Source organism: Takifugu rubripes, chromosome 15 (genome assembly GCF_901000725.2).
Source record: "Takifugu rubripes chromosome 15, fTakRub1.2, whole genome shotgun sequence".
NCBI classification, from domain to species: Eukaryota; Metazoa; Chordata; class Actinopteri; order Tetraodontiformes; family Tetraodontidae; genus Takifugu; species Takifugu rubripes.
Genome location: NC_042299.1, coordinates 8868792 through 8891879, shown reverse-complemented (window position 1 = coordinate 8891879; position 23088 = coordinate 8868792). Strand labels below are relative to the sequence as shown.

Below are 23088 nucleotides of genomic sequence, written 5' to 3'. Positions count from 1 at the left end.
CTAGTTTGAGCTGAGAATGATCGTCTGGCTTCTAACCATCTTCATCCAGGTTATAATCCTCTACCGCGTCCCCAACCCCAGGAACCAGGACAGCCAGCACCTGCTGGTCTCTTCCGGGGACAGGCCCAATCCCAATTTTCTTAATCTGAGTCCAGGAATTTTGGACAGGTCTGTGGACGACCCTCTTCCAGTGGGAGATTTGTTTCTAACCCTCCAATGCAGGGAGACCCCCTCCCCACCAAATCGTTAACGAGAAAGGTCACTTTATTAAATCTCAGTATTACTTAACGCTTCACAACTGACATTTAATGTTGGAAAGATAAAAGGAACCCACTCAAGTATTTGGCCATGGATAACTTTTATATAAAATTTAAACCATTAATGCAGATGTGATGTATAAAAAAAAAAAAATACAATGATATTGAAAATAAAGTAAATTTGGAGCAAACGTTCAAGTCAGCTGGTGAAATGCAAAAGGCACAGAATGTACAACATTCCAGTTTTAAGGACATTACACTGAGAGCATCAATAGACAAACGGAAAAGGGAACTTCTTTTCTTAGATATGAATATTTTACAACATAATTACTCGTAAAAGCACACGACGAAGAATTTAAGACTTACGTGAGTAAAAATTTCCTACCTGTATTTACTCTTCAACAACATGGATACACTGTAGATTTTGCTCGTATTAGAAAATCTCTGGATTTTAGCATCTTACATTACGGCACAATTTCTACAACAGCACTGCAGCCAGTAACAGCAAAGCAAACAGCAGATAATGCATCACACATGCATTTTTCCTTCATTTGGGGCTGTACCTGGAGTATGGAGAGAGCAGGAAGACACATTAACAGAGACGTTAACGGGTGAATCTGGAAGACGAGAGCCGTCGCTGTTGTGTTCTCAAAGCTGTGGTCACTTCGACAGGGGCAGATTTCAGACAGTATCAGGGAAATCAAATGCAAACAGTAATTCAAGCGAGGCCAGACGACCCAGACGGGCCCCTTGGAATTGGAAAGGTCATAAATAAGCCTGGACAATCAGAAAAAGCAAAACAGCAGCAAAACGTATGTTACTTATTCCTGTTAATCAATTTACACAGATACACAATGTTAGAGGCATGAACAAATTCTGCTGGGTAAAAAAAACACAAAAAAAACATTATCTGACCCTGAAAACTTAAAGCTTGACCCTTAAAAGAAAATAAAGTTTGTGAGCACTGTAAAGAATCTGCACTTATTAAAATCCAATTGTGCACAGTGAACAGACGTCTAAACGTAATCCACTGTTAGATGTAGATATGTGTCTTGGGGCTTACGGATGTCAACTTAAACCCCACAGTTATGTACACTTTGGAACCCATCGGATGTGACCGGCTCAACGCTCCGCACAGGCTCTGCATGCATCGCAACAAATGGCAACGGACAATTAAGACCGAAGACGGACAGTTGGAAGAGTCACAAACTGGGAAAAAACAAAAAAGTGGGACCATTGTCCAGGGAAGAAAAAAAAAAAAAAAAGGACAATTTATCAAGCATTGACCTTGAAGCCAGACTGGAATGACTTACAGTAAACTGCACATTATCTTACAGGCACGAGAAACATATACAAAGAACTGAGCTTTACTGCATTCAGGATCACAAAGCTGAAGCTGCAACACAGATATTATCATAGTCAGCAACCGTCGAGTCAAACACAATCTCCAAAATTGGACTTTTCAATGTTATATGACAGAAAAAAAAGCACAGTGGAATGTGTTTTAAAGCTTCACAGCTACTTCAAAGCAACTTCGGATATTTGGCCCAATAAAACAGAATGTACTTAATATATGAGGATGGATATTTTAGCATTTTGCAGACATGCAAATCAGGTTTTTAGCATCAAGAAGTCCTTATTTTCACATCGGCACCGCACAAAACTTCAAAGAAACAAAACGAAACAACGAACAAAACCGAGATGGAATGTTGCCGTCACAGAAGCGTCCTCAGCATGGGATCGGAGGGAACGTTCATATCAGACGTAAACTACGAGGGGACCATCAGATTGGTGCTCTTCTGCGTTTTGGACCGAGCCCATGAAAGGACACTGAAGAGAGGAAAAACTGAAATTGCGTTTCTGGTGAAGCCACGTGCACGTGCACACACGGGCCACATTTCTGATGCGCACCATCTTCCCTGGAAGCCCATCAGCCCGTCCTCTGATTCATACAGTAGGAACACTAACTTTAAAGAATGAATGTGTCGAATTTCGTATCATGCATCGATGTATGAAAGCAATAGCCCACAAAGGTAACGTGCACATCCACGTCCCTCTAGAGGTCCCTGCTTGCAGCATAGCACCTTCGCCTGCACTATCGGGCTGTACGAGCAAACAAATATAAAGACGTATCAGAAGGAGACATTTCCGATTCATTTGCCTCCCGTGCACCCGATCGTTTACCACGTGCACGAGGAAGCAATATTTTCTGCCTTCAGTGTCCCACAAGGGTCTCTAAAGTTGTCCGATCAAACTGACTCGGGTCATCTTTTGTCCTGCTTTTCATCTTAGCTGAGTTTGAGGGGCGTTTATAATCACCATATCAATGGTTATTTACAGGAAGGATGACGTTCCATCGGCTTAACAACCCATAATTTGGATGATAACGCTTGACAGCCTGAAAGTAAACGTGATGTTTGAGCCTTCGCTGTCACCCTTTTGTCTTTACGAGTGTTTCCACAGGACAAAATACGAAAAGAAAAAAACAAAAAGAAGAGAGAAAACTGCACCATTTCTCCAATGTTCCCAGGAAAAACAGCTGATAGGGAGCTCTGATGAGTTTTATTTTGGTCCAGGGGTTGTCTTCAGTTTTTGCGAATGTCGGCGTACACCACCGGTTCATTCTTATGGAAGGAGTTCTTGCTGCCCGAGTGATCCAGCTGTGCGTATATCACCGGGCCCTGGAACACAGCGAATCAGGACAGAGTGAGTCAAAGGTACAAGCAGCCATGCTCAGCTCTTCTGGGGTTCCCGCTGCGCTGCTTAAATTACGGAAATAACACAAAAATAAATGTGGCGACATTCTGAGGTGATTTGTTAGTGCAGTCTCCTTCTTTTGTGAGTGTTGGAGGCTCCCGGCTCAGTTTCATTGGGTCTTTATTAGCACTACAACTACAGCTGATTTCTAGAATCACTCAAACAACAATATGAGAGGCGTGATGGTGCGTTTGTGTCGCCGGTTCCCTTCGTCCGCTCAGAACGGCGTGAAATATCTCGATTTTCGCTTGTATCAATAGAAATAAAGTGTTTTACTCAAATGCCGGTAGGAGCTGCGTATTTTGTCCCCGGTTCGTACCTGCAGTGGAGCCGTGGGACTGGTGGGCCTGGAGTCTTCCAGACTGGACTCCACCTTTTGAGGCTTCAGAGCCTGAGAGTTCAAGCTTTCCAAAGTTGTACATCTATGTTAGGGTTTGGCGTGGAGTTGAGCAACCATTGGTGCGCAGCCAGTGGGACACAAATGACATGATGATGGAGAGGACAAAAATAAAACCATGAGAAAAGAAACTCAGAACATGGGAGGAGCTGAGAGCGATGGAGAGCTCTTATTGGACAGTGAAAACAACCCAAAACTGATGCAAGTAGGACTGAATTTAGCCTGAGGTTGTCGTTCTATCCTCCGGTAATCTAACAGCGCATCTATGATGCTGCAGCTCTAGTCAAACAGAGGCTTCACTGGAAGTTATAAATTTCAGAGTTCTCCTCTTTATGTGACTGATTTCAAGGATACTGATGGAGATGAAGACAGGGGAAGAAGGAGAAGAGGAGGAAGAGGAGGGTAAGTTTGGAATGTTAGAAGGTGATGAAGACACCAGGCTGCAGACGGCCTCACAGACACGTTAGGACACAGAAATGAGAATGGCTGGCACCAGTGGAAAAACCAAGGAAGACTCCACAATCCATCAGTGTCTCGGAAGATCGCCGACGGCAACGGTTAAACCGATGGAAACGACAGTTTCAGCCGGAATCCTTGCCATGAGCGGACAGCAACAACTCGAAATATCACCCAAGTTGGGGAAGAGCTTGTTTTGGCTTTTTTATGAGAAATAACTAGGAGCAGAAAATTATGTTGGGATGATGAAATCTAGCAGGAGAAAAATAGATTTGGAAAAAGAGCTCAGTCAGACGAGGTCCCAACATCCTCTTTAAATTCCCTTTAGACTTCATGTATCATCTAATTATTATTGTTAAGATTGGTTTCACTGATTGGGTTTTAGTAGGCAGATAAACAGATCAAGTCGAGGTTTATGAGAACAAGATGGAAGGAATCAGGCCTCCCCTTTCTGACCTTTCATTTAACGACAGATTCCTGCAGCTGTAAGCAGCAAACAGTCATTTCACTGTAAACTAGATGCTGCACGAAACCATTGCCAGTGACATTTGCTAGTAATGGTCTTCATTTGTATAACTATTACTAGAAAAGAGAATGAATAATGATTAAAAAGAACAATGAAAAGGGGCAAATTTAGGTCAATGGCTGCTGAAAATGGTGTGGGTTTTAGTTAGTCATACGTTTCACTCTAACACATCTAATATCAGGGGCTAAATGTGCTGATATGCCAAACCTGCATGTAATAAATGTGTTATAAACTGCAAACAGGCCTGTTTCTGATTTCATATATCAAGATCAGGTTTCATTCTGAGAAAACCCAAATAATCTAAAGTTCAACAGGAACAATCAATATTTAGTGGTATTTAAGCCAGAACTGTGTTTCTGATTCACTCCTCTACTACAGATATTTTATTTATATCTATATAGTTTATATATATATATATATTGATCACTTATGTTTCTATTTTTCTCCAGACCTTTGTGTTTGGCCTGATTTCTTCCAGAAATTACCATTTTCGGTCTCGTCCTCTACAAAGTTGCGAGCGCGGCGACACTCACCCTTCATAATCGTGGCGGTTGTGAAGCATCCTCATGGTGATGCAGACGGCAGCAGCGATGACGACCAGCAGGAAGAGACCAGCGCAGACTGATCCAACTATGACAGCTGTGTTTGGCTGAGGAAGAGATTCTGGACACAGAACATTCCTGCATTGAGAACTCCGATGAACGGGTCTATGAAAGAACAGCCAAGAGGATGGCGAAGCCAAATACAGGGTCCTTCTTTTTTGTTGTAAGATCATTTTCTCAGACATTATAATATATTGGAGTATAATTACATTTCATAAGAGTCGATGGTCGTTAATGGCAAATGTATAGACTTTAAGAGTCAAGATTTGCAACCTGTACTATTCATGACTTTTGCAGCATGGCAAGGTGCTCCATCATGCTGGGTTAGGCATTGTTCTTTACCACTTCGTGGTTTTTGCCACCTCTTCACATCTCTTCTCTGTGAAAGCCAAAGGGAGTCCATATTTCAGCTTTGCATGTTGACCAACTGGTAGTATTCTATTTACCTTAGTCATTCAACCTGTTAACAACAACCAAAATGCCTAATACATACTGTATGTACTCTCGCGAGATCTTTAATGTGAGAATGAACGAGAAAGTCATAACGACTGTATGTCGCCATCTAGTGACCAAAGGCTTAACTAAAACACAAAACACAACAGCAATATCCTTGCCTGTGAGGTCCATTTTGTGCATTGATGACTGCACACCTGTCATTGTATCCCAGTCAGTTACAGTCAAGTCACTCAACATTTTAACCTTTCCTGCAGTGATAATTTCCACCTTAACTACATAATATTTGTTGCAGGATTATTTTCAATTTCATGGCAATGAGACGCGTCCATCTGCTCACTCTTCATAACTACATTAACAGATTTTTTTTACAAATAAAACGTCCTTAATTGGTAATATCTGAAGTTGATTTTAAGTTTGATTGACTTTTGTTACTGTCTGAAAAGAACTAAGTTGATTTGCTAGGGGTGGGACGAGATATCGTAAGATATCGCGATATTATGACGTCACAAGACGTCTCGGTGAGGGTCTGGGTTGTTTTGTTGTGTCAAAAAAATCCACACTACCAAAGAATGTGGCAGGTCCACACGCACTTCCTCTGCTGACCTGAGGGGGCAGCAACACGCCTTTGCTGAATCTAGACTACCGGAAGAAGAACAACAACAACAGAAGCTATGAGAGGTTTAGCATGAATCTGAAGGGGGAAAGCATCGTCCAAGATGACCCGGCCACGTATAAATCTGATGTATGGCACCTTTTTGGGTTTGTCAGGGGTCATTATTGACGGCGACCGAATGACAGACAGAACTAAAACAATATGCAAGCGCCGTGAGTGTTTGACACGGCGGCTAACGCTAGCTGGCATAAACTTTAAGTCTGTGTTTAGACTCCAATTGCAGGGTGGCCCTTGACGTTTTTCCACTTTAAAAAGAGAATCTCTGTCTTATTTTTGTTCAATTTTATATTCAGATTGAAACTCAAAAGGACAGATATTCAGTTTACTTGAAAAATTGAAACAAACCATTTGAAATGCACAGGCATGGCAGTTATAATTTGGCTTTTCTGTCCTTTTCAAAACATTGCATGGTGAACTGCATGACTTACCTTTCAGCACAACTCTGAGCTCAGTTCGCGCTGGGGTTCCTGTCACATCTGGCGGGTTCTTTACATCACAAAAGAAGGTTCCGTTGTCAGTGAACTGAGCCGGACTGAGCTGTATCGAGACATCTCTCTTGTTGATGTCTCCAATGAACTGCACTCTGTCTTGGAACTCGGGTTGTCCAAGGAATCCTTTCCCATTAGTATAGTACAAGAGCTACAAATGGGGGAAAAAAACAGGTTATGGGGATAATGCAAATTTCCACTGATCTCAAACCTATTCAAGTTAACAACAACAGCAAAAGAATCTACTTTTTGTAAACGTTGTTTTCACTAATTTTGGGACTTTTTCCATGAACAATGTAGACAAAGCAGCCTCAGACAGTAGATGTGAGAGAACACGCAGCTTCCCAAAAGTTCTAGTCTCATCCGTACACAGAATATTAGCCTCTGGGATCATCAGGATGTTTGTTGGTAAATATGAGATGAGTCTTTGTGTGTTGTGGGGCACCTTAATGTCACCTTGTGTTTGAACATTGTGCAAGTTCTGAATGTGTAGTTTGTCCTGTAGAAGTCCACACACATGCATATTAGAATCAAATTTATTTTAATTATGCCACATTCATTACATAATTGATTGACAAGATTAGGTTTTTAATAGAATAACCAACTGGATTATACATGCTTTGAAAAAAGCTATTCAGACTGCTCCAAGAAGCGGTATCCAAAATCTGCAGTAACAATCACATCCAGCCATTTCTTTTTGTTGACAATAGAAAAATAACCTTGTATCCCCCTGAAAACTACAACAGTAAAGTCAAATAAACATTGTCATTTTTCTAAATTTGTTTGTTAAAACTTAATGAACACGTGGAGCAAAATAATACACACTGAACTACAAAGCACTCACCACATACGGTCCTTTGTGGAACGGATTGTCTGGCTGACTTGACTGGAAACTCCAGGTCACTGACGTGGCACTACTGACCACTTCACTGGACTTAAAGGTGCAGCGGAGGATCCCCGTGGTGCCATTCTGCACTATTACTTCTGAGTCTGCATGGATATGTATTGCTGATGAAGGCTTTGTTGCTGTTAAGGAGACAGAATAAAGTCAGATGACGGATATTAGATGACAAAAGTCTTACTAGGCTTCAGTTACCTTATTTATATTTAATGTTTTTGTCACTCGAAATTGCAAACTGCAATTGAAACCGTTTCTGTTCCTTGTCACACAAGCACAACAGAGATCTTCACTTGGATAGATCCAAATGCTAATGTAGTTAGCATTAACAGTTTTGTTAGCATGAGCCAAAGCTGGAGAGTATGCCGTTGTGTGTCATTTTAAATCGTATTTCTGTTATGGCAATACTAGTTTTACATAATTATGTTAATATGCAAAACAATGTTTTAACATAACTAAATCAATAAATAGTAAAATATTATTAGTCATCTACTAGTTAAAACTTAAAACTTTACATTAGCCCTCAGAGCATTCATTGCTTATGAAAATGGACAGCTTCTTTAAACAGTGTCATTTCAATCATGTCAAACTCAAACAAAAAAAAAGCTTTAGGGGAAACTTGACAATCAAACACAAGAACACTGCTGCAAAAATAACACTGAGGATAATTTGACAGCAGGAAACAAAGACCATGTTCCATCAGTTTCCTGCCATTATAAATCTGAGATAAGGGAAAGCACCAGTCCATGGGCGCCTCACGTGAGAGAATATAGAAAGAAAATATTAACAATTATTTACACGGGTTTCGGTTCCCATTCTTACGCCATCTGTTGCTTAGAAATGAACAATAGGAAAGCCCCTTTTTATAATAAGACGGAATTACCCGTTTTATCGGTTGTCTATACTTTGTCGTACCGTGAATAACGACGATTATGCAGAAATTCTACTTTAATCTGATTTGTCTTTCCCGAATCCTCCAGAATACGCAATCGTCAGACGGGTAAGAATCCCAACCAGCCCTTCTTATCTTTTAAAGAACATCTGCAAAGGGCGGAAGCACTGCACCAAATCCAACTCAGATTTAAGCCTTCTTAAACCAGCCTCATCTACAGTCAAAATAACTATCTTAAATCACCGACGTCGTTGATGATAAACATTAATGTAAGAAGTGAGATTTCGGATAGAAATTTGGGTGTAGCTATGTGTCGAGCTAACAAGCTAACTCAGTCTGCACACCGAGCTGTTATAAAGACATTTCAAACGCAGTTTGACCCGGATTACCCAATCATACTCACCTGTAACGGCAAATAGCATTAAAACAGCAAATGAAAATCCCCGATAGGATATATTCGCCCGTTTCGGTTCCATTATGTTAATGTAAACAGGAGTATTCTTTCGTCGTCTTCTTCTTTTAAAACCGCCGTAAAACCCGTGTCTTCGTCGTAAAATAGTAGTAGTGTCGTACGTACAAGGTTCTGCTGCTGCCCCTAAAGGACGATGAACTTTTACGTATCAATCTGTAAAATATCGACAAAGCGTCCATCCCGACAAACAGCGAATAAAATATTTAAAATTAAAAGTAAAAAAAATATATAATTATTCCCTAGATATTAATTGATTTTCTTCTGGGAAGCATCTGGTAAGAAGTCCCCTTGAACCGTTTCACATAATCCCAATCATGTAAAGAAACTACAAACAAATTTTTTTTTAAATGATTGCGTATAATAATTAATCATTTCGCTTTCATTTGCACATCGGTTTTAATAAAGGATTAATGAAAAAATTATAAATATATAATAAAAGCATAATAAATATAGTAAAGAGAACACCCTTTACAGTGGTAATATAAACAGTTAAGTACAAGTTGATCATAGTTAAACATTTTAATCCAAGAGGTGGTTGGAGGAGGGGGTGGGGGGCTTTTTTTTCTTTTTTACAAAAAGGTACAAAGTTTAACACAAAATGAACTGATGTTTTTATTATTATTACTGTGGTGAAACATTTACATTTGTGCTAAAGCTGATGGTTTTACTTCAGCTGGAACATTTATTAAAACCCCTGAAACAAAACAAAAATGAATCCAATCTTATTGTCATTCTGGGACAGATGCAACACAGGAATTATTATGATTGTTGAGATGGATTAAATTCCCCCAGGAAAGTTTGTAAAGAATCCACATTAAGGTGTAAACAGTCTCATGACCATCTATAAATAATAAAATCTGTGGCCAAATTTCTGAATTCCATCATAAACTTAATAACTGAAAAGTCAAAACAACTGTTAATATCGCTAGTATTTATTTTTGCTTTCTGAACTTAAATCCAAGTGTTACCATATTTTTAAGTGTAAACTAAAGGTGAAGTTTAAGGTTACTTAAGCTTCCAAAGATGTTATCATTACTCTAAGATTGTGTCGTGCTAAAAAAGTGTGAACTTTCAGACTGCAATCATTTCATCAACTCCTGTATTTTCAATGTATGTTTTTTTTTCCACTCTGACATTGTCTTATGAGAATTTAATCAAAATCTCTGTTACAAATAAAATTAAAAGGCATAAACTAAACAAATCTGTTGTAAGGCCTTCAGAAAAAATGTCCAGAATTCACACTGTAAAACCTCAGTGTCAGTCAGTGCAACAATGTCAGAACACACTTGACTCATCATAAATACATATATACAATATACACAATACAGGAACTTAAAGAACACAAAACTGTGACTGTCCTCCAAACAGTGTTACATTTTTGGTCTTGTCATGGAAATCGCTCCACTTGAGGCGAATGGATAATATCTTTACACTCCTAATTAGCCAAATTTACCATTTTGTGGGATTTTGGTCATTTTAAGATAATTCTACATTAGAATTGTTAAAATCCTTGAACTACTAAAAATATGAATAAGAGTTCGAAATCCACTCGTTTCAGTTTAATCTCCACCGGGATGTAAACGAATACGTTCATATTTTAAATCTGCGATGTGAGATTTTGAGATTTTCCATTAGCTTCGGTTTAAGTAAATGTTGAAAGTGTGCTTTATTGAAAACAGCCCTAAGCACCTCAGGTTTTCCTTAACACTCTCAGGAATAGTCAACTCTAGTAATTCATTTCATGATTCAAGTAGGTTTTCCACAGGTGGCCCGAGTTTTCTACTGTAAAATTGGACAAAATCAAGCACGTGAGCATTTTCAATCTGGAACATGACACATTTTCCAGCTCACATTAAAAAAAAAAAAAAAAAATCACTCAATTTTGCCAAAAGCTGACAAGTTTAAACCCATGAAAATGTTCTCCAGTTAATACAGACGCAGACCTGAAACAAACACGACCCACGAGTATGAAACAGGGTTCGAGTGACTTGGGATAAATATTTAAGTGTTTAAAATAAAGCCAAGTGAATCTGAGCCCTCATGTCCACCCCGTTTTTTCTATGTTTGTCTTTGCCGCTATTTAGATTTTGATCTTGTTGTTGCTTTTCTTTTTTTTACCGTTTGTGTTTTTTTGATTTTGGAAATTCAGGTTAATTTTCTAAGATTTCCTTCATTACAACCAAAACAAAACAAAAAAAACAGGACAAAGGGAACATTCCAGATTAAAGTCTTGTCAGGAAAAGGAACAGACAGGAGAAAGGAAGTGACTATCACAATAGTTTTGACTGGCTGAGAAAATGAAACAAAGGTGAGAAAGTGACCAAGACACATGTCAGATATACAGCAGAAATTTATCCTCTCACAATTGATTTTAGTGTTTCTTCATTTTTCTCTGGATGGTCACAGGAGCTCCTCGTCGGTCCTCCCAACTCTTCTTCTGTGGTTACACTGAAGTTGGAAGGGTTCGGTTCATTACATTACCAGACTATTGATCATAGACAAAGGAGGGGGGGTCTCAGTGACATCATGTCTCTGGAAGCTGGTTGATGTCAGTTAATTTGGTGTCGTTCAGGATGATTCTGATTCGCTCCAAAGAATCAGCCTGACGGATTCGTTCCAACTGAACCTGGTAAAATTACACACGCAGTGGTTAAAAAACAACTTTAAAAAAAAAAAAAAAGGTTTCACTCGTAAAATGCTGCAGCATAGGAGTGGTTTTCTCACCCCCCCCCCCCCCCCCCCCCCCCCCATATATACACGTATAAATTATTACCTGAAGTGTCTGAGAAAGCTTGACAAAGTCTTTTTGAACCTGCTCACTGACATCTAGCTCTGTTTGCAGTCGCTGAGCTTTAGCCTTCTCATCCACAACCTGAGCCTCCAGCGCGGCCTGCAAACAAAACACACAATATATTACGACAAGCACAGGCCGCCGACACTCACATTTAACTGGGGAATCATTTTGGAAAATACAGTAAGCATGTCACTTTGGGTTAATTCCACGGTTCAACTGATAATTCACATCATAACATGTCATTCAGGATTGTTTAGACCTTTGTATCGCTGAGATCTTTGAGCTGTTGCTCCAGACTGATCTTCATGCTCTGCAGCTTCTCCAGCAGTTCCGCCTTCTCCGTCACGCCGTTCTGCAGCTACACAAATGACACATAAAAAAAATCTTTATCAAGAGAGGCCTTCATGAATAAAAAACCTGAATGAACTAAACAACTTAGGACCAGTTTCAGTCTGGTTAGACAAGTGAGCAGCAAATTTGCACTCGTCTAATTTCCCCACTCTTCGATTATTTCTTCAACTTTAGTGGAACATAAGAACATTTTCTACAAAATGATTTGCTCAAAACTTCTAAAAAATAAAAACACAAGCTGCTGTCAGAAAGGAATTCTTTAGCGAAAAAGGAAATAGAGGACTGATCAGAGGGTTGCTGAGGCCATAAGAGAAAATATGATATAGGTAATTAGATTAAGAGCCCCCCCACACACACATATACACACACACCCCACCCCCAACTCTGAGCAGGGGTGTACCTGTTCCTTCTCCACTCTGATTTGTTCCAGTTCCGTCTTCAGCCTGGAAAATGATGCTGTGGGACACAAAATGAGTAAACATCACAAGAAAGTCTGGAGAATTCAATCAACTAACAAGAATCTTTAAAAATGGGAAAGACGGGGATGCCCGAGCACAAGCGGAAAACAACCTTACATAACCGGTGAAAATGCAAGATTATATTTGTACATGTTGCTTATGCAGCTACGAGCAAGCATCCGGAAGGCTTCTTCGTAGTTGCTGGTTAGGATGAAAGAAAGCTAATCTCATCAAAGACTCACCTCACAACACCTCTTAGACAACAAGATCAATATAATAAAACATTTATTTAAGAGACAGGCTGGGTTGGGATTAGGGAAGTGTAGTCCCAATTTAGGAAAGGCATTTTTAGTCGGATCAGGAGAACCTGATATTAGTCAGACTGATGTGTTTACATGCACTTCGGTTGTTCAAGTGGATCAACTTTCATGCAAACATCCTGAGACGCCTCTCTCCTGGACCAAAAAGACAGCAGAGGACTCACTGCCATGAGAGCATCTCCCGCCCCTCAACAATCAACAAAATCAGGAACTGCAGGCCGGCAAAACAGCCATATCAGGAAAGGCACCAGGACCAGCTGGAGTATCGAGGCGGCTGAAGCACACTGCAGTATTCACCTTCCCGTTGTCCTGAACCTCTGCCGTAACAGGGCTAAAGGCTTACTTACCCCTGGCCCTGACACCAGTGATCGCGAAGAGCATGGAGAAACTTTTTCTGCAGCGTATCAAGGTCCAAATCCCAGCTGACCAAATATCACACTGACACCAGTTCACTTACAGGTCCAACAGGTCCACAGACCGTTCCATCTCTATACCCCTCCATCTCTGCTCTCAACCAGCTGGAAAACCCAGCAGGATGCTGCTCCATCATATCGGCAGATGGTCACAGCCATCGTGGGCCTGATCAAGGAATGAGGCACCAAACAGATGAGGTCCAGGTGCTGGTGCAGTAATAAGCTCCTCAATCTTCAATGCCAGGAAAACACAAGACTACATCATTATCCTCTGGAAGCTGAGGACCACACAGCACCCAACAGAGAGGAGGAAGAGGCTGTCAGAGACTCCACATTCCTCAGACTGCACATGATGGAGGACCAACCACATCCGCCCAGCAACTCAGCCTCTTCATCCTAAGAAAGCTGAGGAGGAATAAACCTCCTCCACCTCTGTGAGGAGTTTCCACAGCTGCACAATAGTTTCCTGACATGGGTGAACCTGGTACCCAGTGTGGAAAAGAAACTTCTGCAGCAACTCAGAGGATTGTTGGCTCCCACACCTGGATGGGATCCACCTGAGCAGTCTCCTGTGGTGGGCCACAAAGGTCCAACAAGACCCCATCCATCCAAGACACTCCCTGTCAGTCATACGATCAGTCATAAAAGGCCAAACAACATATTTCTTGTAAATCTCAGGCAAAAATCTCTGTTGAATCGTGATTTGATTCTTAAAACTGAAAACTTTTGTTGGACACTAATGACCAAATTTCCTTTAAACTACAAATTAATGAGGCATATTTTAGTCATTTCAACAGCATTCAAATATGTGAATTAGCATTATTAATGCAAATTCACACATAAAAAAGCACGAGTTCATACCTTCTGAGGTGTCTGAATGAATCAAAGACAACACAAAGATACAAAGAGGGTATGTTGGTTAGGGGTTAGGACAGCTGAACCCTAACCCAAACCCTCTTTGGTGACGTTTTCAAAAAAAAGAAGAATTAGCCAGCTCACCGATCTCTTCCTTATAGCCCTCAATCTCCACCTGCAGCGTGTCCTCCAGGTTCTCCTTTAGACACTGTTCTGCCTGGATCTGCTCCTTCAGAAACAAAATCTCTGCTTTCAGCTTTTCCTCCATGTGGTCAAATGATGTCCGTAAAGCCACCAGGTGGTCGCGCAGCTGCACCACGAGCTCCTGCAGCTCCTGTGGAAGGATTCAACTATGTTACAGACACCCTACTGAGGAAATGTTCGTTTAACTAGCAGCTGGCATCTCAAGATGAATTCTAGAAATGATTAATGTGGTAAAAGATTAGAATCGCTTTAGCCAGAAAATGTTTTCTTTGTTCACAATGTCCTTAAATGCTGATAGTGCACAGGTTCAAACAGGGAATAAGATTTTGCTGACTCACTGTTTAAGCTATTTGCTTATTACTTTAATAAATCACCAGGATGAGGTAACAATTCAGCACCAGCCAAACAGTCAATTACATACAGTCAGGCATTGGATACGTAGAAATCAAATATACTGTATTTAGGACTTCAGAGTCACATACCTGCACATTATCAGGCATCTGGAAGCCTTCCTGTTGCTGGAGTTCTACATGTAGTTTGTGTTTTCCTTGCAGGCTTTCGTTGTCTCTCTGGAGTCTATTGAGCTCATCTGCCACCTGTTCCCTCGATTTAACCAGCACCATCTGAAAGAACATCCCATCAGCATCCATCCTTACGTCACACATTTACAGGCCCCTCCCTGAGGGATGCCGCACAGCTTGTCCAGCATTTGTTGTAAGTCAGTGTTAAAATAATTCTGTGTGGAGCCTCCAGCTGATCAAAAACGCTCCACACATTGCTTTAACAAGAATTGGAAATAAAGATGATATCTATTCTCTGCTGGATTCCCCTAAAATCCAGACTAGACTTTAAAATCCTTTCCTAACCTACAAGGTCCATAATATCTATCTGGGGAAGTTGATAGCACCAGATCAACCCCCCTGCTTAAGATTTAGCTAAAAACCTCCCTCCAGTGCTGCAGTACTGACCTTTGACCCCATTGCCTCCCACACATTTAAACTGGCATCAATCTGCAGAACCATTCAGCGGTCCAGTTTCTGCTCACCAAATTTTCCTGGGTGTTCCTCTTAGCTTCACTAAAAGCCAGTTGCAACGAGCTGAGCAGTGTTTCAGACTCCTGGACTCTGTGCAGGAGGGTGGACACCTAAAGGCATGAAAACAGGAAACACTTAAATGATTGCATTTATTCTAGTTGTGTCGTTAAGCAAGACAAATTAATATCTAACTGAAGAAACAGGCTAATGGGAATTTAGATCCTAGGAACATTGTTAATATTAAAACTAAATAATAGGGGGGGGGCAACACTGAGGCTTGTGGTGCGGGGATTGTACGCTCTAACATATGACATAATTAACAATGTGTCATCCAGACACATGTTGGATACATACGAAGATGTTTGTTGCAGTGTTTTATATGAAAGGGTCTCGACATCAAAACGTTAACATTCACCATCTGTTGCTGTTATAAAATCCAGTCCAGCCTTGATTTTACCAGTGGTTTGACAACCTTTGTAAGTATTTTATTCTGTAGTTCCTGGTTTCATGGTGGTCTCCAGCAGTAACAATGCTGTTTTAGAAAACTAACTTTGTTAACCAACCAAAGATTCAAGTAGTTTCTCCTGGAACAACAAAATTACAACCAAGTCTTTTCATTTCAGTAATAATGTGATGTAATGTAAGTAGTAATTAAATCCACGTTAATAACAGCAGGATGGGCAACTTAAAAGTCCAAAATGTGTTTTATCCAGAGTTTTTCCCAATTAAATAAGCAGCTAATAAGGTGGAAGTCTGCCTGTTTTGAAATGATATAAATTGGGGGAAAATTATAGTCAAAAGATGCTGCATCCCAAAACAAACAGCTTGAACTAAAAAAACCTGATAAAAATGACAAGAATCAAAGAGTCAAAGGCAACGACGCTCTACTGAAAACCCTCTCAGGCCCCAACAGTGTAAAATGGAACCTCTTGCAAAGACACGGCATCAAAAGAGTTTGCAAGAAATGTGGTGAGACAGCAAAACGTAGAAAAAGCAGGAAAACGTTCCAAACCTTTGCAGCCGTTTCCTTGTTGCCTGCTTGAACTGAGTCTTCCAGATTCTGTTTGTCAGTCATGGTCCTCTCTAGCTGTTCGTTGGCCTGCCGCAACATCACCTGCAGCTTCTTCACCTGGAAAACAGGGGTTAATGCCTGGAAACACACCAACATCGTGGCGGCGGCACAGACGCTGACCTGATCTCGTGTCTCAGCCTCTTGTCCTTGAATGGCCTGAAGCTGCTTCTCATAGTTTGAGCACATGTCACAGCGTCGGCCGAGCTTCCTGCCTGCATTTTTCACCTGGTGATGAATTTAAAATCACATGAACATAATCTTATAATAAGAGAGTTACTACTGAGCAGTTTACACCAGAATTACACATATACAAGTTAGATGTTTGCCAATTAATCATATATTTTAGTGGATTCTAGATGGTTGGATAAAACCATGAAGCACTTCTTTCCTCAGTAGGGAAAAAATGAGTCAGCAATGTGAGACATACAGCTAAAGCCCCCCCATCTCAATCACACAGCCACAAATGTCCCAATAAAATCCCGATAATGTGCTCCAGATCTGAGATGAAGCATACGAGTTTTAGGAAGTAGTTTTGCCATAAAGTAGGTGGTATTATTGAGATAACGAAGCTTTAGTCTAATAAAGTGTTTGCAGTAACATCTCAGCCGTAATATAGCATGTTCAAATCTGCATCTGAAGGAATGTATACCTAACCCTGACATCCAGGACCACACATCTCGTGTTGGATGACAATCTACACATTTAAAGAGCTGCGACATCAAAGGCTGCTGTGGTGCTGCACCTCTTGTTGCAGGAGGTTCCACTCGCTGTCGCTGACAAGCCTGTATCCCGCCGGTGGCAAAAAGGTCGTGTCCACAGCATGAGAGATGCTGGACAGCAGCGACGCGGTCTCTTCTTGCTCCGGCGTCATGGCCTTGATGGCCTTCTCCTGATCCTTGGTCAGCAGGAAGTGGCTGGCTGTCAGTTTGATGGAGCTGACCGATGACGTCTCTCCGAAGCTCCCGTCCACGCCGGAACTTTCTGCACCCACCAGCGGCCCAAAATCCGACTCGTCCAAGTTGCTGGCCGACTTGGCCTTATGATTGTGTCCACCAAGGCCGTGCTGGAGGGACAACGAGGAGCCGAGGCTATCCGTTGACTGGACCCTTCGAAGGTTCTCCCTGAAGGGGTCCGCAGGACCCCCTGCAACCACCTCAGTGTCCAGAGAGTGTAAAGAACCGTGTGCACTGTGGTCAATATTGGACTGAAAGAGAAAAACAAGGAGGAATAGAGATCAACGGCAAGATAAAAGCTGTTTGAGCTGGTTCATACTTAACCTCATCATCATTTTCAATTAAAACCATTGAGGAATAAAGAAAGAAATACCTCATCAACAGTCATCCCCAGGAAGAACTCCTCTGAAGCCTCCGTGTTGTCTCCCATACTGTTCTCCTGCAGCTCTTTCACCTGCTTCAGCCGCTCTTTCTCGTCCTCCTCCTTCAAAGCGACGGGTAAAATAAATTTTCACGGTTACCTCTATCAAATAACGGCTGGGAAAATTACAATAAGCACGTTAGTTACAATAAGTAACTAAAAAGAGTACAAAACAGCACCAATCAAACAATTACAATCATGAAGGGGGAAAAAAGTTTTTTTAAGGAATCTCAATCAGGAAGTGAGTCAACCTGTTGCCATTTATTCCTCTCAGCTTCCTTTTTGATTTAGAGGCATCCAACAGATTTTGATTGCCAGGGGGGAGAATATGGAGGGAGCAGGTGAGACAGGTATGAAGGGACAAGGCCACAAGACATTTGAAACAGTCTCTTTCTTGATTACGTGGAGTGTAGAAATGAGTTCCTTCACAGTATACTGCAATAGTGACGATGAGTAATAAAAGGCTTAAATTAAAATCTGTGAACAGTAACGCAGGGAAAGAAATGGTTCAGCTTTAGCAAATTGTCTCATAAAAAATGTCCAATGTCCAGTCTGGAATTTGTTCATCGGGATGAAATATTTACTGAGAACTGGTCAAAGTGTCGACCCCTGCTGGTGAGACACTGGTATGAGGGTGTGTTCAGAAAGGCCTGTAGGTGTGAAGGTCTCTTGACGTGTGTGTTTTCACGCAAGTGTGATTAAATTTGTGTGTGTGTGTGTGTGTGTGTGTGTGTGTGTGTGTGTGTGTGTGTGTACTACCTGATCTTTCTTTTTTATCACCTCCACCTGGCGGAGCTGTTCTGAGGATAAGACGCTCTCTATCCTCTGCATGTCCCTCATGAGGAGTCGCTGGGATTCAAGGAACTGGTCGTTTGCTCGCTGCCACGTGTGCTTCAGCTGGTTGTGCTGCTGCCGCTCCAACTCCAGTTTATGACACACTGAGAGGGGGAAAAAAAACAATAAAACATGTCCAACGACCCGGAAGTGTAACTGTATCACACTCCAGAGGGAGGATTCATCATTATACAATAAAATTGCACAAATAACTAAAAGATTTTAAACCCATTACAGCTGTGAATAAACTGCAAAAGAGGCACCTTCATGGAGTTCTTTGCGTAGTTTCTCTGCATCTTCCTGCAGGACCGACTTCTGCGTATTCAACACGGCGACGTACATCTCCAGATCTGTGCGACAGGACTTCTCCGCCTCAAGAACATGATTGAGCTCCTTCATCTGTGGCACAAAAAAAACATGGAGTCCTGGTTGATTTGCTGTCACGCAGGGCTGCAAAATGATGCCCTAAATTAACCTAAATGCTACAAATAAGATGCAGATTTGCTGAAATATGTCAGACATGAGAATAAAGAGATCATTTATGAATAATAAAGAGACAATTTTGGCCTTAAGGGGACGGAAGCAGCAGGTGAAGACATCAGAAAATGCTTTAGATGAGGGTGCAAAGGGACCACTTTAAGTGTTAATGTTAAATGTGGAGCACAGGGGACACTCCTGAGGCCTTTCAGACATTTATACTGGGCTGGCAGCGTCTAATCCAGGAACAGAAACCAGCTGGGGAGACCGGTGAGGAGCCCTGGCTCTGTCCTGAGGAGGTGGGAGACAGGAGGATGCTGGCGAAGCTGATGACGAAGGTGCAAGACTAAATGCTGATTTCATTTCACTTCACGTTGGCCTCATGTGCCAACAGGACCTGTGCACGTGTGTGTTTTTCATACACTCTGGGAGCGGCCCAATGTGACACAAATAAAGGAATATCTTATTTCACAGACTTCACATCACATTAAAAATATTAATGTGCTTTATTTTAATCAGATTTTCCCAGTATAAGGGGAAAGACTTGGAAATTAGTGTTTGGGCTAATTCTGCGGCAACTAACCTTGGAAGCCTCCAGTTCCTTCACTCGGTCGTCTGCTGAGCTCAGTTTGGCCTTTAAGGCGGCGATTTCGTGCTCCATGGGCATCACCACCGATCGCAGCTTCTCTGCATCCTCCTGCGCCTTTTCCAAGAGTCCAGCGTTAAAAGCGCGTCCGCCACCATGTTTCATGGAAAACACCCATGAATCCTGCGGTTACACTTAAGAGACATAAAAAGACGGTCAACCTTCTTCATCTCGTCCTCCAGGTTCTGCTCCTCTTGGCCCTCTGTGAGACGGCGCCTCAACTCAGCCAGTTCCCTCTCCACGGACTCTCTGTACTGGTTCCACTGGGCTCGTTCCTGCTCCAAACGTCGGTGGTACTGGACCTCGTACTCGCAGACGGTTTCTGTCGGACAACAGAAGACTCGGCATGATGGCAATCATGATAATCGTGACTCAGGGTTCCAGTAGGTGGACTTCTTTGTCTTGGGGTCAAAGGTCGTTCTGCAGAGTAAGAGGGTCAGCTGGACTTGCTTTAAGTTTTTTTTTTCCCCAGGTATTTTAGCTTGTTCTAAGACTTTGAGCAAGTCCATTCAACCCTCTTCTGACTCTACGGAACAACCGTGTCCCGGATGGCCGACAGTCTCAACTGGCGCGCTTCTATTGTCATTTTTGATATTGATTTTAGATAAAAGCTTTTAGAAAACACGAAATTAGTCTTTACCTTTCATGATAGCTTGCAGCGAGGCGACCTCCTCTTGCCACTGGCTGCGTACCTGGTCGATGGCTTCCTGCTTGGTGTTCTCGGACACTGTGGCCACCGCCTTGATGGTCTCTATCTCGGAGCGGGCCAGAGCGAGCTGGTTCTGGACGGAGTCCAGCTCGACCCGGGTTTCATCTAAAACTGCGGTCTGCCTCTTCAGCAACTCTGTGTAAGAAAGAAAAGACAACCGAGTCTGTTGGCAACTCTCTTCCACACGACATCCGACCGTCGGGTCCATGGATGCATCTGGAGGTGCCAACATTCGTCCTTACCCTCCTTGGACAGGTAGAGCTCCTTGAACTTGGCTCGTTTCTGGTTGAATTCAGCCTCCAGCTGCTGTTTGAGACGAATGAATTCGGCCCTCTCCTGCTCCAGAGCAGCGAGACGCTGCTGCAGAGCCTCTGGAAAACAGAAAAACATGGTTGGATCAATGCCAATGGCAGTAGGCCGGTCCAATGTCATTATTTTGGATTTAGAAATGATATCTAAACGGTTAAAATATGTTCGTTTTCGAGGTAAAGGCCCAGCTTGGTGTCTGTACTGAAAGGAGCGGGGGGGGGGGGGCTGTTGTCTTCTGGGGCTTCATGGGGGGGGGGTCTGCCAAGACGCAGACATTTGTGCAAAGGGAGACGAACGGTGAGGACAGCACACACTCCTGGAGCCACCAGCTCCTGATGTCATCCCCTGTCGATTCAATCTATTTCTGAGGACAAACGTGTGGCTGGGGGGGCGGGGGGCTTGGCGGAGGAAGCTCTTCTGTGGTGGTGGAGAGGGGGGCAGAGAGGGCAGTGCACGCCTGGCGATCTTCTCAACAGTCGTCGCTTCTCTGCAGGAGTTTGAACTTCAGTGACATTAACTTTGTGGGAGGCGACACCGTCACACATCCTCCTGCTGGCTGAGGTCCTACGTCCAATCCTGGCGTCAGTCAGAACGTCTAGGAGCCATTTGCAGAGGGTGGGGTGCGGTTAGTGGGCGAGTTAGTGAGGGACGGCCATGCTGAAAGATGGCCGCAGACAACAGGGAGCATCCTGACACAGGAGTCTTTGTTTTGCAGCTGCGATGGCATCTGAGGTGGTCCTGCTGGGCCACCAACGGTCCCCAGTCTCACCTGCTTCGTCCCGTGAGTCAGGGAGCCGCTGATTGACTGATGGGGAGTCACTGAGACCAACATTTCTATTGCCATAAGCACAGTGGTTACGCAGATTAAAGCTCCGTCTATAGTATACAAGTAAAACAAAAGCAGTAGCTGGGTGAGCTTTAGTAGAGGATGTCAAAGATAAAACAGAAGTCGGAGCCAGGAATGACGTCATATCCGAGTGTTCAGGATTCCAGTAACAAAGTCGTAATTGCTAATAATGGGGGGGGGGGGGGTGTCCAGTGATGTCCTTCCTGCGGCTCAACTCATGACCACAGACATGAGCAACAAGCCTGTAATCGTTTAATCCTGACAGGGAGGGCTTCTTTGGGGCCCAGGATGACGGAGGTTCCCTTCCTTGAAGCAGGAAGGGAACCTAACTGGGTTTCCTGAGATCTCAAGGATGACATTTTAAGCCTACTGTGACGGGTTTAGATAATAATAAAGCTCTGTCATGCTGCGTGCAGGATTCTTATGTATGTCTAGATAAAATATTTGCTGGATTGTGTCTAAGAGCATGAAGACATGACGCACACTTGAAGACATTATTGCCAAAGAATATAGCAAGTGTAAACCAAATTAAATGACAGCCATCCAGCAAGACACCTGGATAAAGCCTGGGCGTCTATAGGGACGTAAATACGCCCATGCACCACAACAATGTGATTGGCTGGGGAGAACACTCCGATCCACCTTAAACACTGACATGATTGGGTCTAGCTAACAGAATCTGCCTTTATATCCGAATAATGACATTATCTCTCATAGTAGCTTTTAGCATACTAGCTAAGCCGAAACGCTTAGCTACAATACAGCGCTAGATCATTGCGACGCGATGGCGCGGAGACCCCACTTCTAACTTCAAACCCTTAAGTGACTTACAACCAATATCACAGGGTTTACTTAGAGTGTCAAATGTGCATTAATCGACACGAACGGCTGACATCCAGTGACACGTCGCCCTGATGATGCTAGCAAGCTACTGGGGGTCAATGCTGCAGAGGCCGCTGGCTTCGTTGCTCCCGACCTCTGCAAAGATAAATGCCGGGAAAGGCGACACATTTACCGTCATGTTGGGACAGCAGAGGGGGTCCCGGGGCCTGCTCGGCCATGGCGTCCTGGAGGGCGCTGGAGGATATTAGCGGGGATGTAAAATAATCAGCGAGGAGTGACTGGAACACAAGCTAGCATCACAACCACTGCTAAGCTCGCGGGCACAAGAGCAGCCGTTTCCGTTTGGACTTTCAAATTAAAAGACACCCGCCATTCGGATGAAGTCAGCCGATAAATTATAATGCAAATCAACCAGTCACACAAATATTAACATAATTTAGACGACTTCTTATGTTGAAACGAAATAACACTAAAATACTAGAGGGGTCATTTTTAATTAAAAAAGGTTTCAACTGTATCCACAAGGAGAAAAATAAAGTCCATCATTGATGCCTGTTGTAAAAAACCATGTCTGTGCATCATTATCTCAGTTTGACCAAGTGACACAGAGTCTGCTGTTTGAGGACTGGAAAAGCCATGGGCACTTAGAATGAAGAAGTAAACATCAAAATGTG

General features: G+C 42.5%; 2 protein-coding genes across 2 annotated transcripts; both read right to left on the bottom strand.

Moving 5' to 3' along the window:
- Positions 1–339: 339 nt before the first annotated feature.
- On the bottom strand, positions 340–9114 carry mpzl1l (myelin protein zero-like 1 like). Its single transcript, XM_003970954.3, has 6 exons — positions 8806–9114; positions 7457–7638; positions 6553–6763; positions 4927–5056; positions 3334–3436; positions 340–2938 (listed from the first exon to the last, which is right to left on the bottom strand). The coding sequence occupies exons 1-6, from the start codon at positions 8876–8878 to the stop codon at positions 2843–2845; spliced, it is 795 nt and encodes a 264-aa protein (XP_003971003.1). The 5' UTR covers positions 8879–9114; the 3' UTR covers positions 340–2842.
- A 347-nt stretch (positions 9115–9461) lies between these two features.
- On the bottom strand, positions 9462–22756 carry rabep1 (rabaptin, RAB GTPase binding effector protein 1). Its single transcript, XM_003970955.3, has 18 exons — positions 22587–22756; positions 20658–20786; positions 20347–20550; positions 19868–20028; positions 19644–19763; positions 18847–18982; positions 18509–18687; positions 17702–17812; positions 17118–17579; positions 16496–16600; positions 16316–16432; positions 15315–15413; positions 14752–14892; positions 14210–14399; positions 12420–12475; positions 11928–12026; positions 11648–11764; positions 9462–11500 (listed from the first exon to the last, which is right to left on the bottom strand). The coding sequence occupies exons 1-18, from the start codon at positions 22630–22632 to the stop codon at positions 11399–11401; spliced, it is 2574 nt and encodes an 857-aa protein (XP_003971004.2). The 5' UTR covers positions 22633–22756; the 3' UTR covers positions 9462–11398.
- Positions 22757–23088: the final 332 nt, after the last annotated feature.